Source organism: Megalobrama amblycephala, linkage group LG4, assembly GCF_018812025.1.
Source record: "Megalobrama amblycephala isolate DHTTF-2021 linkage group LG4, ASM1881202v1, whole genome shotgun sequence".
Classification (NCBI taxonomy): Eukaryota; Metazoa; Chordata; class Actinopteri; order Cypriniformes; family Xenocyprididae; genus Megalobrama; species Megalobrama amblycephala.
The window spans coordinates 6887820-6902814 of NC_063047.1; the positions used below are offsets into that span (position 1 = coordinate 6887820).

Below are 14995 nucleotides of genomic sequence, written 5' to 3' on the forward strand. Positions count from 1 at the left end.
GGCTGCCATTAAAGTTTGATGGGCCGCTACCCAGAATTTTCAGGGTGAGCACGGACCATTCTTTAGAAGGGACAAGAGGAAAGAACGAAGAGTGAAAGCGAGGGGTCAGCTGAAACAGGGCAATAATGGTGAGTACTTCATCTCTATGTCTAAGTAACACATTTGATAAGGCGTTTGGAGTCAAGCTCAAGACGCGCATGAAAGGAAATACAACCTGGAGGAGTCGCAGAGTCCATCATGGTAATTAAGTTTGTTCAACAGATTAATTTGCGGTAAAAGAAAAGCAGTTACTAACTTCTCCTTTCTCTTTCCCTTATCAATCCCTCTTAATCTTCTTCCCTCAAGTGAGCCATGCGTCCTAGTCTTCTCTACTGTCTCTTGTTGTATCTCTGTTCATCACTCCTTGCCGGCCTGGTTGTGTCACCCTGTCCCAACGGCTGCTGCTGTCCCCATTCTGGTGCTCTGGTTCTGTGCGAGTCTCTTGGTCTACATACTCTGCCTCGCTCTGTCCCCCTAAGCACCGCCGTCCTCTCTGTAGCCCGGAATCGGCTCTGCAACGTGGATAATGTGTTTCAACCGTACTCAGGCCTACAGGAACTGAGCCTCAGCCACAACCAACTGGTTCGTTTCCCTCGGGGGCTGCCGTCAAGTCTAGAGACCCTTCAGCTTCAAGAGAATCAGATCACCTACATCACTGCTGGATCTCTAAGGCAGCTTGGAAACCTCACACGCCTGGACCTAGAGGATAACCGGATACGAGCGATTCAGCCAGGGGCGCTGCTAGGTCTGAGCAAACTGAGGAGGTTGACTCTTAAGGGGAACAGATTGTCTCATCTGCCACCTAACTTACCTTCTTCGCTGACACACCTCGACGTGTCGGCAAACTGCATATCTGCCCTAGATTCGTCCTCGTTGGGTGCACTGGTGAACTTACAAGTGTTAAAGATTAACAGTAACTGTTTACGCTCTATACCCGAGCAGGCTTTTGATGGATTGTCCCGTCTCCAGTCGGTGGAGCTAGCCAATAACCTGTGGGTTTGTGAGTGTGACATTATGTATCTTTACAAGTGGCTTCTGATGGACAGGTTACGGATGGCATCGGATCTAGTATGTACAACACCTTTGCACCTTGCACAGAAGTTGCTATTAACTCTGTCGGTCATGGCCATCTGTCCAAAACTTTTTAAGCCAGCTGAGAGAACGTCATCTTTAAATACAAGCACAGAAACTGGAAAAGTGGTTGAAAGTCGTATAGAACAGACTACAAGTACATCGATGTTGGTTAGATCTGATGTTGCATGCAATGCAAGTTCATTTAGATGTCAAAAATCTTTGCCAGAGAGCACAATACCAAGGTCCTTCTTTGGATCAGACCAGCCCACTTTAGAGAGACTGAGCTACGAAAACTGTCTCTCGCTAAATTTGACATCTTTTATACCCCCGTCTACCCAAGTACCCAGTAGTCCAGCCACAGATGAGGAACCTGGTTGTGTGGAGAATTCAACAGGTCGGCAACCAGGATCATTAACAACTACTCGTTCAATGACCACAACTAGAGACATCGAATTCACTCCTCGGACAATGCTGCAGTCCAGTGACCCAGTGCTCATTGCGGTCCTGGCTGTTCTTTGTGTGCTTACAGGACTTCTTATGCTCACAGTGCTTTTGGTACTGAAGAACATCCTGCTCCGAAACTTGAGAGTTGCACCGTTTCCACAGGTTCAAGAAGACATTAGCACACATTCATAACCCGCATTATTACAGACAGCTTTTTAGTGCAGAAAAATATGTAGGGGATAATACAAAACAATGGTTGATGCAACATTAACATCTAGAGCTTTATTAAGTTTTTACAAGAAATAATACAGCATCAAAGCCCAGGTATCTATTGATTTTTTGGTGTCACTTGTTTGCTTACAAATCACTGCCAAAACTATAATGACCCTCCTGCAAAGCTTAACAAATGTACATTTTTTTCCCAAAACCCATACTTTACTCTTTATAAAGTGTAGTAGAATATATTTAAAAGCATTTTAGTATTATACATTTAATATTGAGAACATTTCATGTCAGAGTATGAGATCTTTAGGAATCAAAGTTTATTTTAATGTGCGTGATTCAGAGAGATACAGAAAAAAACTTTAATCTAAAGATCCCCACAGTCTGTCAATACAAAGCACTTCAAACCAGCAATGCTAAGGCAGTGTGCATATAGCAGTAATGATAGACACTGGCTATTATGTTTATTACAACCTCAATAAGGGAATAAACTACACCATTTTTTCCTGAGTCACAGCAAGAGTGGGTGACAGTGACTCATTGGTGAATTAATTTCGAGCTTCTGCCAACGTCTCCTTGTCCTTCTGTTTGAGCCTGTAGTCTGCTAATGCAGCCTTGATCGCATCTTCTGCAAGCACTGCCAGAAAAAAAAAAATTAACACAGCATTTGAGTCCATGTCTTTTTGATACCCTCAACGTGTTTGCACTCTCAAACAATCATTTTGATGCTTACTAGAGCAATGTAGTTTGACTGGTGGTAGACAAAGTTCTTTGGCAATCTCTGTGTTTTTGATTTTCAGGGCTTCATCAATCTGTAAAAGAGGACATTACAAATGTAGGAATGTTTGAGAACAAATATGGAGCACAATGAGATAATCTGATCACACTGTGAATGTGTGTGTTGGTCTGAGTCACAATGACTCACCGATTTCCCCTTCACCCACTCTGTGGCCAGTGAGCTGGAAGCAATGGCTGAGCCACATCCAAATGTTTTGAATCTGGCGTCTATTATCTTTCCATTCTCATCCACCTCAATCTGCAAAACAAAAGAATCAAGTGAACGATCAGTGTTATGTACATATATTTTTTGGGGTGGGCGATATGACAGAATTCTTATTACATGATGAGAAATTTTATTATCATGAAGTTATTTTGTGTTATGTTATGTTATTAGTACAGAAATGTAATAATCAAATGTAATTTTTTTTTTGCATATTCTTAATTAAATATAAATGTATTCCTATTAAAAGGTAAAAATAATTCAGTCAAGTGCAGCCAGTTATTTTCTCTTTTGTTTGATTCAGATTAATGACACAGAGCAGCAAATAGGTATATTAGGCTGCTGTCACTTTAAGACCAAACACACAGATCCATGGCATACTTTGTTGTAATTTGTTTAGTATTTCCTAGAAAAGGAAAGTTTTCCAGAACCTTTCCATTAAGGAGTGTTATTTAAATCGATTTCCAGGGTCATTTTTACTTTTAAAGGCAACCTTTGCGTCCCCTTTTATTTAAATGTTTACATTTATTCAATAAATGCAATCAGAATAAGTTGTTACTAATCAAATGAAATCAGACAAAATTTTAATAAAAAAATATATTGAATATAGAAATATGAAATTTTGAAAAAAAGAAAAAAAAAGAAATTATACTTTAAATGTGAAACTAAAACTGCCAGTAGGTGGCAACAAGTCACTGTATTAATAAGGGAGTCATTGATTAATTCATTGATTCATTCAAAACGGCCAATTCATTCAGGAATGAAGCAAGTGAGTATCTTTATGAATGGGTCATTGAATCATTAAAAACGCTGAATCATTTAAAGGTGCTCTAAGCAATCCAGGGTGGAGTAACTTCCTGTTGACGTTCGAAGTGTTGTCAAACAAAACAGAGGCTAGCTAGACCCTCCCTCCTCCTCCTCCTCCTCCCCCTCCCCCTCCCCTCTGTGCTTCCTGAAACAGTCATGAACGCGCATTTAAAATCATTCTCGTCGGTTATTGGCTGGAGCGTGTTTATTATGTTTCGTGGTCCAGGCTGCACCAGTTTGTTTTTGTTGCCGTTTTTGGAGATTGTGGCAACTACAGAGACGTTTTTTTGCGTTTTTTTTACAGTGTGTTCAGGGGACAGGCAGCTAGCGGATAGTGAGGAGATGTTTGCTGTATGTAACAAAAAATGTTTTGGCCTAAAAACGTGTGACATCGCTTAGAGCACCTTTAAGAAAGAAACACCACTGTGTAACACAAACGTTCTGCTGTGACTCTGGTTTGGAACTATTTTGGAGCAAAAACACTCAATATTATGTAATATAATGTTATGTCATTTAGCTTAAACTTAGCCTATCTCCAATCGATTAACTATTTATTTATTAATTGTATACCATTGGATAAAGTATAAAATAGTGATGATCTAAAATGAGCATCTGGCTCCAGGCTGACAGATATGGTATTAAAACCAGATTGTCTGACCTAAAACTGGACAAATAGCTACTACTACATTTAGCATTTTTATTTTAAACAGTTGGCAAATATTGCTGTATTCAGCCTCATCATTTTAAAAGCAGAAAGTTCTTACCTGTAGTTTCATTACATCCCCGCATGCAGGTGCGCCTACCAAACCAGTGCCCACGTTCTTGGCATTCTTGTCCAGGGAACCAACATTTCTAGGGTTTTCATAGTGGTCCACCACCTTCAGAAACAAGCATGACCACATGCTGATCATATTTAACAATCAAAGACAATTCATCTGAGGACTGGTGAGAATGACAATTTACACCAAATGAAAAAGTTCCCTTGATAGATAATGACAGTGACCTTCATAGCGTAACATTACAGATCATTGATATTTATTGGTAATTCTTTAGTGTACTATCAATATACAAAAAACATAGGTTTATTAACCTGTGGCACAGTTAATATACTGATAGACATCACTGATGAGTTTATAGGACAGGTAATCAAGTTGATTATGAAGCTAACTGTAAATATGGATGAATGTCATCATTTTATCTCAGACAAAAATACATAAACCAGTTGATGACATGAATTTTATACTTAAGCAGACTACTGAATATATTGTCTAACGTACAATGTTCTGCTGATTTGTTTACATGCGCAGTTATCTAATGTTAGCCTAGCTAGCAACCACGCTGGGACAAAGTTGTTCTCTTAAAACATTAGGAACTACAACTGAATAAATCATAGTTACATTATCGAAGGATGGTCAGCCGTAAGACAAGAAGTGATATTTACCTTTTTATGATAAGAGTAGGCGGATATGAGCTCGGGTAATGACAATGATCTATTGAAAAGTGCAGAGGATGCACAGCGCTTGGCTGCCGCTACTAACGCCATGATGACTGACTACAGCTGCACACACTGGGCTCAACTGGCAGGGGGCGCGCTTTCACCAAACACCTCATTATACAAATGTCATCTATTTTACACAAGTTTTTAAAACTGTAACTTAGATATCATAAATTTCGCCTTAATATAATATTGCATATATAATTTCTGCCTTATAATTAATATCATTGCTGTTTTGCACAAAACATTAAGCACTCAACCGATAGTGGCAGCGAATTCACTGCATTCAACCAGCAAGGGAGCACGTCTCCACTGCTCATATTGTAGTAATCTTTTATTATAATATACATTCCACCTTTATATTTATATATGCAGTTATGTATTTCTAATTTCTATATTTGATGTTACTACTCTCTGCACTGATGAGTACCGCTTGCAAAAACATGCCCTCCGACAGTGGGCGCTATCACGGAACTCAACCAGCAGGGGGAGCAATTTCATCCTGCACATAATTATAACATTTACAAATATAATATTTAGCACGTTTACATGAGTAATATTAAATATTTGACTTTTAACATGCACATTATATGTGAATATTAGGGAATTTCAATGTATTTGTGTTATTACTGCTGTATTGGACAAGCATGGAGAATATTTTAATGCAGATATTGACAAACGAAGATAGTTTTCCAAGCTACCACAAAGAATTTCGTTGGAAAGGACTAGAGTAACAAATGAAGTAACAAAAAAATGCTAAAATGACAGCGGCCAATGCCTGTATTTGGGACGCGCCCCCTGCTTTTCCCTCGAGCCCCGCCTTCTGGTTGCACGAGCCCCCTGTTTTTCGCGCGAGCTCTCGTGTTGTGTGCGCGAGCCCTGCCCCTGTTTCCAGGCAGATAGTACTCAACATGGCGGCGACGGGTAACGAAGAGCAGACGTTGTTGCCAGATATCGAAGAGGAGGCTGAGGGCATGGAGCGAGAGATGGAGTCGGAGGAGGAAGAAGAAGAAGGGATGGGAGTTGAGCATTCCGAGGAGGAAGATGAAGAGGACACGTCTGAGGACGAGCGGGAGAATGAAGCGGAGATCCAGCGGCTGGAGGAGCAGGTGAGAGGAATGAATGAGGCTAACGGCTCTCTTCACATACGCAGCTCTCAAAACACCCCACGGACGACTCTGTTGGGGAGCTTCTGTTCATGTATTTGGCAGAGCCAGTTTAGTAGAGAGGTCATACATGCCTAGCATACAAAATACATGTCCAGAAGTAATAAAAATACAGAAATGTTTTACTGTGTTCCTGAGGAATGTGGCTAGCAAAGGCTTAAGTGAGCTAGCGAACACTTGTGTCATGATATTTAAACCTTCCAAACTGCCCTTTCATTTTGCCTTTTTACTTGTTTTCCACCTATACGCAGTCCTCAATGTGTCTATGGATTTTTGTGACCTTGCATGTCTAAAGACTGTAAGTGAAATATATAAGAATAAAGTTTACTGTTGGAGTGTTTTGATGACGCGTGCTGTGCGCATGGAGTTCAAATACGCGCCATAGAGCTCGAATAGAGGGAGCTGTATGCAACAGAGTTGTCAAGAGACGCCGATTAGATGCTGTGATGATTTTAGACTTGAATCATGATTATTACACATTAGTTTTGAGCTGCAGACCAAATGCCGTAGCAGGAGGATTTTAGGGGGGTGAAGATACTGTTGCGCAGTGGTCATGTCCACGTTTGGTTTGGGATTCCTTGTGTTGCTCTGAGTTTTGCCTTCTGTTTTGGAGTAGACGCTATTTCTGATTTGACAAACAGCTAAAGAAAACACCAGTGTGCCAGTACTGCATGCTTGTTTTAAAAACTGTTAAAACCAACCCTAGCTGGTTTAAGATGGTCTAGCTAGAAATACCAAGGTCATGGGTTTCATTTCCAGGGAAAGCATGAGCTGATAAAATGTATACCTTGGATGCATTAGCATAAGCGACCTGCATTATGATAAAAGCATCTTCCAAATGCATAAATTCATGTTATGCCAAATACTTAAAATTTGTATAAACTGGTCTTCAGCTGGTTTTCCAGCCAGACCAGCTAAAGAGTATCCCCCCCCCCCCCCAATAATTTCAAGGCCCAGAGAGGTAGTAAAGTCATTATTAAAATAGCCCAAATGACTACAGCTTAAAGGAGGGGTCTAATGCTATTTCATGCATTCCGACTTATTTATACTGTTAAACAGTTGCTTTCTCAGGCTAAACATGGCCAAAGTTTCAAAACACAAGTATGTCTGTGCCAAATATACAACTTATGGTTGTGGACATGTTTCAGCAAATTTTTAGTATGCCCTTTATCATGTAATAAAGGGCAGAATTCCTTGTATAGGCACTTCTCCCTGATAAGCGTGCACACACACACATAGGGATGGGAATCGTAAGAAATTTTCCGATTCCGGTTGTGCCTAACGATTCCGGTTCCATTAAAATAATTAAACAACGAATAAAAAATAGTAGTAAGGGAAAAATGCACAATACTTGACTCAAACAGTCCTTTTTTGTTTATTATACTTGTAAAATGAGTTTAACTCCCTCGGGTCGGCGGTCACGCCGGCGTGATCACCGCGTTTTTTTTCTAACCAGTGTGAAAGAGACTCAAAATACTCCGTCAATGTTGCACATACAATTAAGAGTTATACACCATTTTAATCTGTGAAATATTTTCTTTTATTTGTGTACACTCAGAGTAACAACAAAATGTTGTGCTTTTTGTAAAATAAAGAAAACAAACATGATGTGTGATCTCTCGTCTCCCTCTGAACGAACTCCAATCTGATAGTTCTCAGAAAATGAACTGTAACTTAGTGAATACTAATCACAAAAAAATGAGACTTCTGTCTAAAAAAAACATTGAAATGTCAGGTTTTAAATCGTGTAAGTCAAATCGAAAACAAATATTCTGTGTTTATGTAATCTGTATGAAAAGAGAGCCATGTCAGAAATCCGTGATTCAGCTCATTATCCACTAATGGGGCCACGCCCACGGAGCCAGCGCTATTCAGACGCAAATTCAGTCAATACATGCATACATCGTCTCAATCGTGTATTTATGGTCTTGAAAAGTGTTTTGAATAGCCATAGTTAGCGATCTCTGGCCTCAGTTAGTTCGGTTAGTTCCTGGATTGCCTATTCTTCTTTAGCCGGCATTTGTGGACAAAAGGGGCAGAGCGCCCTCCGGCTGCAAGTATGAATTGAAAACACAGTATCCAGCGCTCATAGTAATGACAATAAATCCTGAATAAAAATTACTCCTCTGTATAGAAAATTGACAAACATATGAGAATCCATCAATATTTCTCCAAATGTGCATGCTTTTAAGCTAAAAGCCTATATGAAATGCCATAGAGGTAACATAATTGTTCAGACACTTTGCATCACAGAAATACATTATATTTTAAAGAATATAATAGAATACCATTATTTTAAATTGTAATAATATTTCACAGTATTGCTGTTTTTTCTGTATGTTTGATTTACATCATGAGACATGATCAACAGAGGGTTTTTTCACAGCCTACCTGACTGAAAGAGCTCATTATTTATGCAGCTCATTAGAGCTCTTTATGCAATTCTTTTGTCTTCTCAGGTGAGAATCACCCATTATTCACGAGGATTCACGCCTCCATGCATACTGTTTCTTGACCAAAGATGTTTTAGAAAATGTAAATCTCTTTATTGTTTTATATGAACAAGCAGGCAGCATCATTTTTACCTCATTTTGAAGCAAAAACTCTAGTCTACAACCTCAAATACCCAGAAGTCTTGTGAACAAAGATTTAATATATATTTTTTGGCTTTATTTCAGTGACTTAAGTTTTTAGTTTTTTCAATAACCAGGCATAAACGTTATTCCTTCAAAAACACAAACATGTACATACATGTTCCTCACATATTATTGTAGCCTAGTTTGTGCTGAATACAGTGTAATGACACTTTTTCCATTAATATGTTTATGAACAACTGAAAAAAGCACAAATGTCAGGGCATGTCAAAACTTTCCAGGGTCCCAAAAATCCTCAGACCCCTGAGGGTTAACAGACTGCTAATATCATATTTGCTAACATTTTACAATAAGGTTCATTAGATAACATAGTTAACAGCCACGCAATATCGCGTTCATTATCGGAGGCGATTCATCTGCGATATGAACGCAATATTGCGTAGCTTGTCAGTGATCTGTGGTTCTGTCTATTAAATGGCGCTCTATTTGAAAGCAGGTGATGCCGATTTAGCGGTAATCAGGGAACCGGCTTTACTGATGAAATGCGTGTGACAATCGCATGCGATATATCGGTCAGCCCTACTTCTGTTATAATTGGAATATTTGTCACACAGAAATAATGATACTGTGCGTTTGAAAAGATTGTTTGTGAAGCTGTTTATATCTACACATGACAACTCTCTTTAGATCAACGGCAGCGCGAACGCAGATTTGAATGTCACAATTTTATTTTTGTGAAAGGTTTAATATACGGGTGAATCGTTGTCATTTAGGAATTAGATCATATGGGTGATGAAATCGAGAATGTGATCTTTTAAAGATTAATCGTGCAGCTTTGTTCTCTCTCTCTCTCTCTCTCTCTCTACATTATTGAAATCTGACGTATAGAGTAGCGCGAGGGCTTTTCAGTGCATTCATTGCTATAATATTCATGAGGTGAGACGTCTCTATTAAAGGATACGCTCCCCGCACTTCGCCCACCCATCACACCAGAACCGTTTTCGGAACCGAAACTTAGAAATCTTGCACGGTTCCGGTTCTTTTTAATAAACACTACCGGTTCCGGATGAGAACCGGTTCTCGGTTCCCAACCCTACACACACATCACCCAGAACAAGAGCAAGAGCACACCCATCAACGCGCTTCGTTAGGGATATGGAAGCTGAGAGATTTTTCAACAATGGCTGTGTCCCAATTCAGGGGCTGCACCCTTCGAAGGCCGCATACATCGAGACAGTCTCATTTAAGAAAAATAACCATTAGATTGCAACGTAAGAAAGAAATTACAGTATTTTACACCTCACAATGAATATCAGTCAATTTTATTACGGTTACTTTTCTTAAATAAGACATCCTTGATGATGTATGCAGCCTTCAAATGTGACCTCAGGAGGACGCAGCCTCCGAAATGAGACGCAGAGCTGTCACCAACGAGTGTGTTTTTGGTTGTGTGGGAAATATTACCTTTTTCAGCTTCCCAAAGAACCCAGCGTTAAGGGAACAGTGGATGAAATTTGTTTTTCCGGGGCAGCAATGGAGTTGTGCATGTATGTTTGTTTGTTTCGGTGATGAATACTTTGTAAACAAGTCCCAGTTCGACACTGGATTTGCTGATCGCGGGCGGTGAGTAAAACTGCATCAAATGTCTGTGGTTTCTTGGCAATCGGTGTGCATATAATGTAAACAACACAAACGTTTTTGTTCCCTATTTTTATTTATAATGATGTCGCAGCTTGCAGACGATCTCTACACAAAAGCTGCGCACGCTTGTGACTCTTTAGCTCTGCCCACGGCAGGCACGCCTCCAGGAGCTCGACTTTTTTCGGAACGACTCAGTACAGCGTATGTATCTTTTATAAATATGATAAAACTAAAGACTTTTCGGAGATAGCAAGGATGCATTGTTACTCTATATGTACTCAAGATTAACATGAGATTGGCAGAAACTGTGTGTGATAACTACCCTTTAATGTTTTGAAGCAATGACAATACTTTTTGTGTGCAAAAAAACACCAAAAAAACCCAAAAAGAAAAATAATGACATTATTCAACAATTTCTTCTCTTTTGTGCAGTTCATGTGAGCAGCATCAGAGACTGACACAGGCTCCTGTGTCAGCACCACACACATACTATACTGAGCCGGTGTTCTGACATAGAAACTGGAAGCGCTGCACTGTGTTTACAATGTGAACAGCGTCAGAGACTCACACAGAACTGAAGAAATTGTTGAATAAAGTCGTTATTTTTGTTCTTTTTTTTATGACATTAAGGTTGAACCACTGTAGTCACATGGACTATTATAACTGTCTTTAACTACCTTTCTGGACTTTGAAAGTAGTAATTACGTTGCAGTCTTTATGTATTTATCCCTGCGTCCCAATGTCTGTACCATCCATCCTAAATAAGAATAAGTGTGTCCCAGAAAAGTGGCAACTTTCTATGTGAATCTGTGAAAAGACAAACTTTTTACATGATAAATGCACAGGTTTGGTACTGTCTCTATGGCCTGGCATTGAATTGTTTTGTTCTGAATTCATTTCTGACATCAAAAATGGATGAAAGACAGTGATTTGCATGGAACAGTAGTCAAGTCCCTGTTCAATAACAGTTATGCAACAGCTGTAATGCCAAATTTGCCAAGTGTGTCTGATCTCTAAAACATCAGCCAGTTTCTGTTTTGTTGCAATACATAAGAAAGCAGAGATAAAACTTTAGCTTGTTCCCTGCAAAATATAGTGGATCAAAAAGAAGTCACATTATCTGATTTATTTTCAATGTTTTTCAGTTCTACAGAGATTCACTCTCTGTGGGAAGTGGAACTGTTCCAATGTCTCCCACTCTTGCGTGCTAGACTACAGTGAATGCCCGCCTTGTCAAGATGAATCTTTAGCCATCCACCCAACCAAACGTATTGCTTGTTAAATGTTAGGAAAAAATCAAGCAAAAATCTGTGCTGATGGAGTAATGCAGTTTAGAAGATATTATGTAATCTCCCTTCATGAGTTAGTTCACCCAAAAATTAAAATTATGTCATTAATTACTTACCCTCAAATTGTTTCAAACCCGTAAGACCTTCGTTCATCTTCAGAGCACAAATTAAGATATTTGTGATGAAATCCGAGAGCTCTTTGACTCCTCCATAGACAGCAATTTAATTACCACTATCAAGGTACAGAAAGTTACTAAAGACATCGTTAAGACATCCTATGGAGGAGTCAGAGAGCTCTTGGATTCCATCAAAAATATCTTAATTTGTGTTCCAAAGACAAACGAAGGTCTTATGGGTTTGAAACAATATAAGGGTGAGTAATTAATGACAGAATTCTTTTTTTATTTTTGGGTGAACTAACCCTTTAAGCAATGCAATGATGTGATATTTTGTGTGTATGGTTCACATTTAAGCATTTTCGTTGAGCAATGTAATCTCATATTGATGTATTTATTTTGAATGATTTTAGCATGTTTAATGATACTAAACTTTTATAGGTCAACTTCTACAGGATACTTTAGGGCAGTGGTTCCCAACCACATTCCTGGAGGCCCTCCAACACTGCACATTTTGCATGTCTCCTTGATCAAGCATACCTGAATCAGGTCATCAGCTCATTAGCAGAGACTCTAAAACCAGAAATGGGTGTGTCAGACAAAGGAGACATGGAAAATGTGTTGGGGGTCCTCCAGGAACGTTGTTGGGAACCACCGCTTTAGGGGTTTTCGCATTGGGTAGTTATAGGAACTAGCCACCAGAGCGGCACCGCCAGTAGGAACACTGAAATGACGGATGACAGTGATGTCATTTAAGGCCGGCATTCAACAACTGGAGGACACCGTAAACGGTTGAGAAGTGCCTGGACTTTGGCATTGATCCATCTATCACTGTTTTCCATGTTCGTTGAGTTAGTTTGTGGAGTACGTATATGTAAACCAGTGTTTCTCAAAGCGTGGGGAGCGCACAGGTACAAAAAGTGAGTACTTTTGCCAATAGTTATAGGAACAATGAAAATGTTCCTCTGGTTTGAAAGCCCCTTTTGTGAATCGAGATTTAATTTGTATAATATTTTGTGAATACCACATAAATCTCATGAAGCAAAAGTTAACATCCTGGCTGTGTCCCATTTCTACAGCTGTCAATCAACGCATTTGATTACAATTGCCATGTGGACCTGATCAAACTGCTGAGGCAAGAAGGGAAGCTTCACAGACTGCGCAAGGCCAGGCAGAAGATGAGTGAACTCTTTCCTCTCACTGAAGGTACGACATCCTTATTTTGTTTCCCTCTTGTTTTTGTTTTTGTTTTTTTGTTTCTCTTTGTGTGCCTTGTGCGGTAGCCAGACTTTTTTCTGATTCTGTAACAGAAAGATTGGTGCATAATGTTATATAAAGTGAAAGGACAACTAGTGCTTTTAGATTCCTGAGGCCCATTTCAGAAAGGAGGTTAAGTGAAAACTCTAAGTATGTTAACCCTGAAATGAGGGAAACTCTGGGTTTTCCATTTCAGAAAGGGAGGTGTGTCAAACCTGAGAAAGCAGAGTTAGCCAAGCCTATTTCTAAGTGAGGTAACTTGTACTCAGAGTCAGTTACCATGGTAACTTACTCTGTGAACCTAACCTAGTCAGGAGCAGGTTTTCCTCAGTAAACCCAGAGTTTATTTCAGTCTCCTTCCCCTTTTTAAAGCATAAGCGACGTTTAAATACTTCATTTATTCATTCATGCTGCAAAAATGCTTTACTTAGTATTCATTTCTAGTATTTTTGTCTTAATTCAAGTACAGATATCTAAAAATTCTTAAATCATGATGCATTTTCTAAATAAGAAAAATGATACAAGATATTTATTCTTGTTTCCTGGGGGGAAATCTAAATTAAGGGCGTTTTACTTAAAGCTGCAGTCTGTAACTTTTTTGGTTAAAAATTATCCCCAATTTTTTTTTTTGAACAAGTACATAACCAGCTATTGTTCAAAACTATCTCCTTAGTCCTTACCTTAGCCCGATTCACAACGATAAGCTTGTAATAATGTTTTATAATAAAATTTCAGTGGGTTTCCGCTGGAAATTCAAGCATGCAGCTGTTCGTCTTTGCATCATTACATCACATCTGTAAACAGAAAGGAGGAGTCCCAGCTAGGCTATATGGCATGTGAGTATGCTGCTGGTAGCGGATGATTTATAGCCTTTTCTCACAGCAGCTAGAATAATTAAACGTATCATTTTGATGGCGGATTGTAATCCAGAAAGGTCCGAATGACAATCATTAGTGACAACTGGAGATTTACCTGTAGTCAAAAACAAAAGACTTCAGACTGCGGAAAGGCTACAGAAATTGAAATCTACAGGTAACGCTAATACACACTAAATACACAGTCACGCAATTCTGATGTTATTAACATTAACAATTTAAGAACAATGTATAACGGTAATAATAATTTGCACAGTTTGATGTGATCGGAGCTAAGTGATCGCTAGATTTAATCACCATTGGCAGCGCGAGTAGGCCTAATGCATTTTATTTTAGTTGGTCAGAACAAAAGTGGCAGACATGTTACTTATTCAGATGACATTTTCCAGTGAAAATTCTTATTTTGGTCATACTTCCAAGACGTGATTCCAAAGTACAGTATCCACACCGATGTAGTGACTGACAGCAAACATTAGATTCATCCACGCTGAGGAGCCGTACCGTGCACAACCCACATAAATATGATAATTCCGCAAATAACTGCAATTGCAGATTTCAAACAGAGATGGCGACAAAGAAGCAAAACTTACGAACTGCAGCTTTAAGTAAAATTATCTGCCAATGGGGTAATAAAAATAATCTTCATGCAAACAAGATTATTCGGAGTGTCATACACTAAGTGCAAATTTACACTAGCTCTGCCCACAAATGTCACACAAGGTTAAAAAAAAACGTGCATGATTCAACGGCTTCAGTGGTGTAGGCAGTAGCGTGTAAGACATGTAGAACTAGCTTGTGACACGATTGACCAGGGTTCGAGTCCGCCTTTTGCCGAGCTCACTTTTCTCCCTTTTCCCATCAAAATGTTCTAGAAAGTGGAAGTAAAGTGCCTAACGAGTGTTTAATAATGATAAAAGTATTTAAAATTTTAATAAATATAATCATTTACACTCGTTATTATTGCATCCTGTTAATG

At 39.1% G+C, this 14995-nt stretch overlaps 3 protein-coding genes across 3 annotated transcripts in view; 2 read left to right on the forward strand and 1 right to left on the reverse strand.

The window, feature by feature from the left end:
* The first annotated feature begins 351 nt into the window (after positions 1 to 351).
* LOC125266036 (leucine-rich repeat transmembrane protein FLRT3) lies at positions 352 to 1749 on the forward strand. Its single transcript, XM_048186524.1, has one exon. It carries the CDS (start codon positions 352 to 354, stop codon positions 1747 to 1749), a length of 1398 nt encoding a protein of 465 aa, XP_048042481.1.
* Positions 1750 to 1824: 75 nt separating this feature from the next.
* iscu (iron-sulfur cluster assembly enzyme) lies at positions 1825 to 5183 on the reverse strand. The gene is made up of 5 exons (XM_048187080.1): positions 5028 to 5183; positions 4351 to 4464; positions 2705 to 2815; positions 2513 to 2591; positions 1825 to 2416 (listed from the first exon to the last, which is right to left on the reverse strand). The coding sequence occupies exons 1-5, from the start codon at positions 5127 to 5129 to the stop codon at positions 2328 to 2330; spliced, it is 495 nt and encodes a 164-aa protein (XP_048043037.1). The 5' UTR covers positions 5130 to 5183; the 3' UTR covers positions 1825 to 2327.
* A 689-nt stretch (positions 5184 to 5872) lies between these two features.
* Positions 5873 to 14995, forward strand: part of sart3 (spliceosome associated factor 3, U4/U6 recycling protein) — a 39503-nt gene continuing 30380 nt past the window's right edge. Inside the window, exons 1-2 of the mRNA XM_048187077.1 lie at positions 5873 to 6190; positions 12967 to 13093. Of these exons, the coding sequence (XP_048043034.1) occupies positions 5993 to 6190; positions 12967 to 13093 (325 nt within the window). The 5' untranslated portion in view covers positions 5873 to 5992. The remainder of the gene's footprint in view (positions 6191 to 12966; positions 13094 to 14995) is intronic.

Bases quoted from the DNA above. Each gene is read 5' to 3' on its own strand.
- iscu (XM_048187080.1), bottom strand. From the start codon at position 5,129: ATGGCGTTAGTAGCGGCAGCCAAGCGCTGTGCATCCTCTGCACTTTTC. The intron at 4,465-5,027 runs GTAAATATCACT...TTGTTTCTGAAG, and splicing joins CCTACTCTTATCATAAAAAG to GTGGTGGACCACTATGAAAA. The intron at 2,417-2,512 runs GTAAGCATCAAA...TTTTTCTGGCAG, and splicing joins AGTCAAACTACATTGCTCTA to TGCTTGCAGAAGATGCGATC.
- LOC125266036 (XM_048186524.1), top strand. From the start codon at position 352: ATGCGTCCTAGTCTTCTCTACTGTCTCTTGTTGTATCTCTGTTCATCA.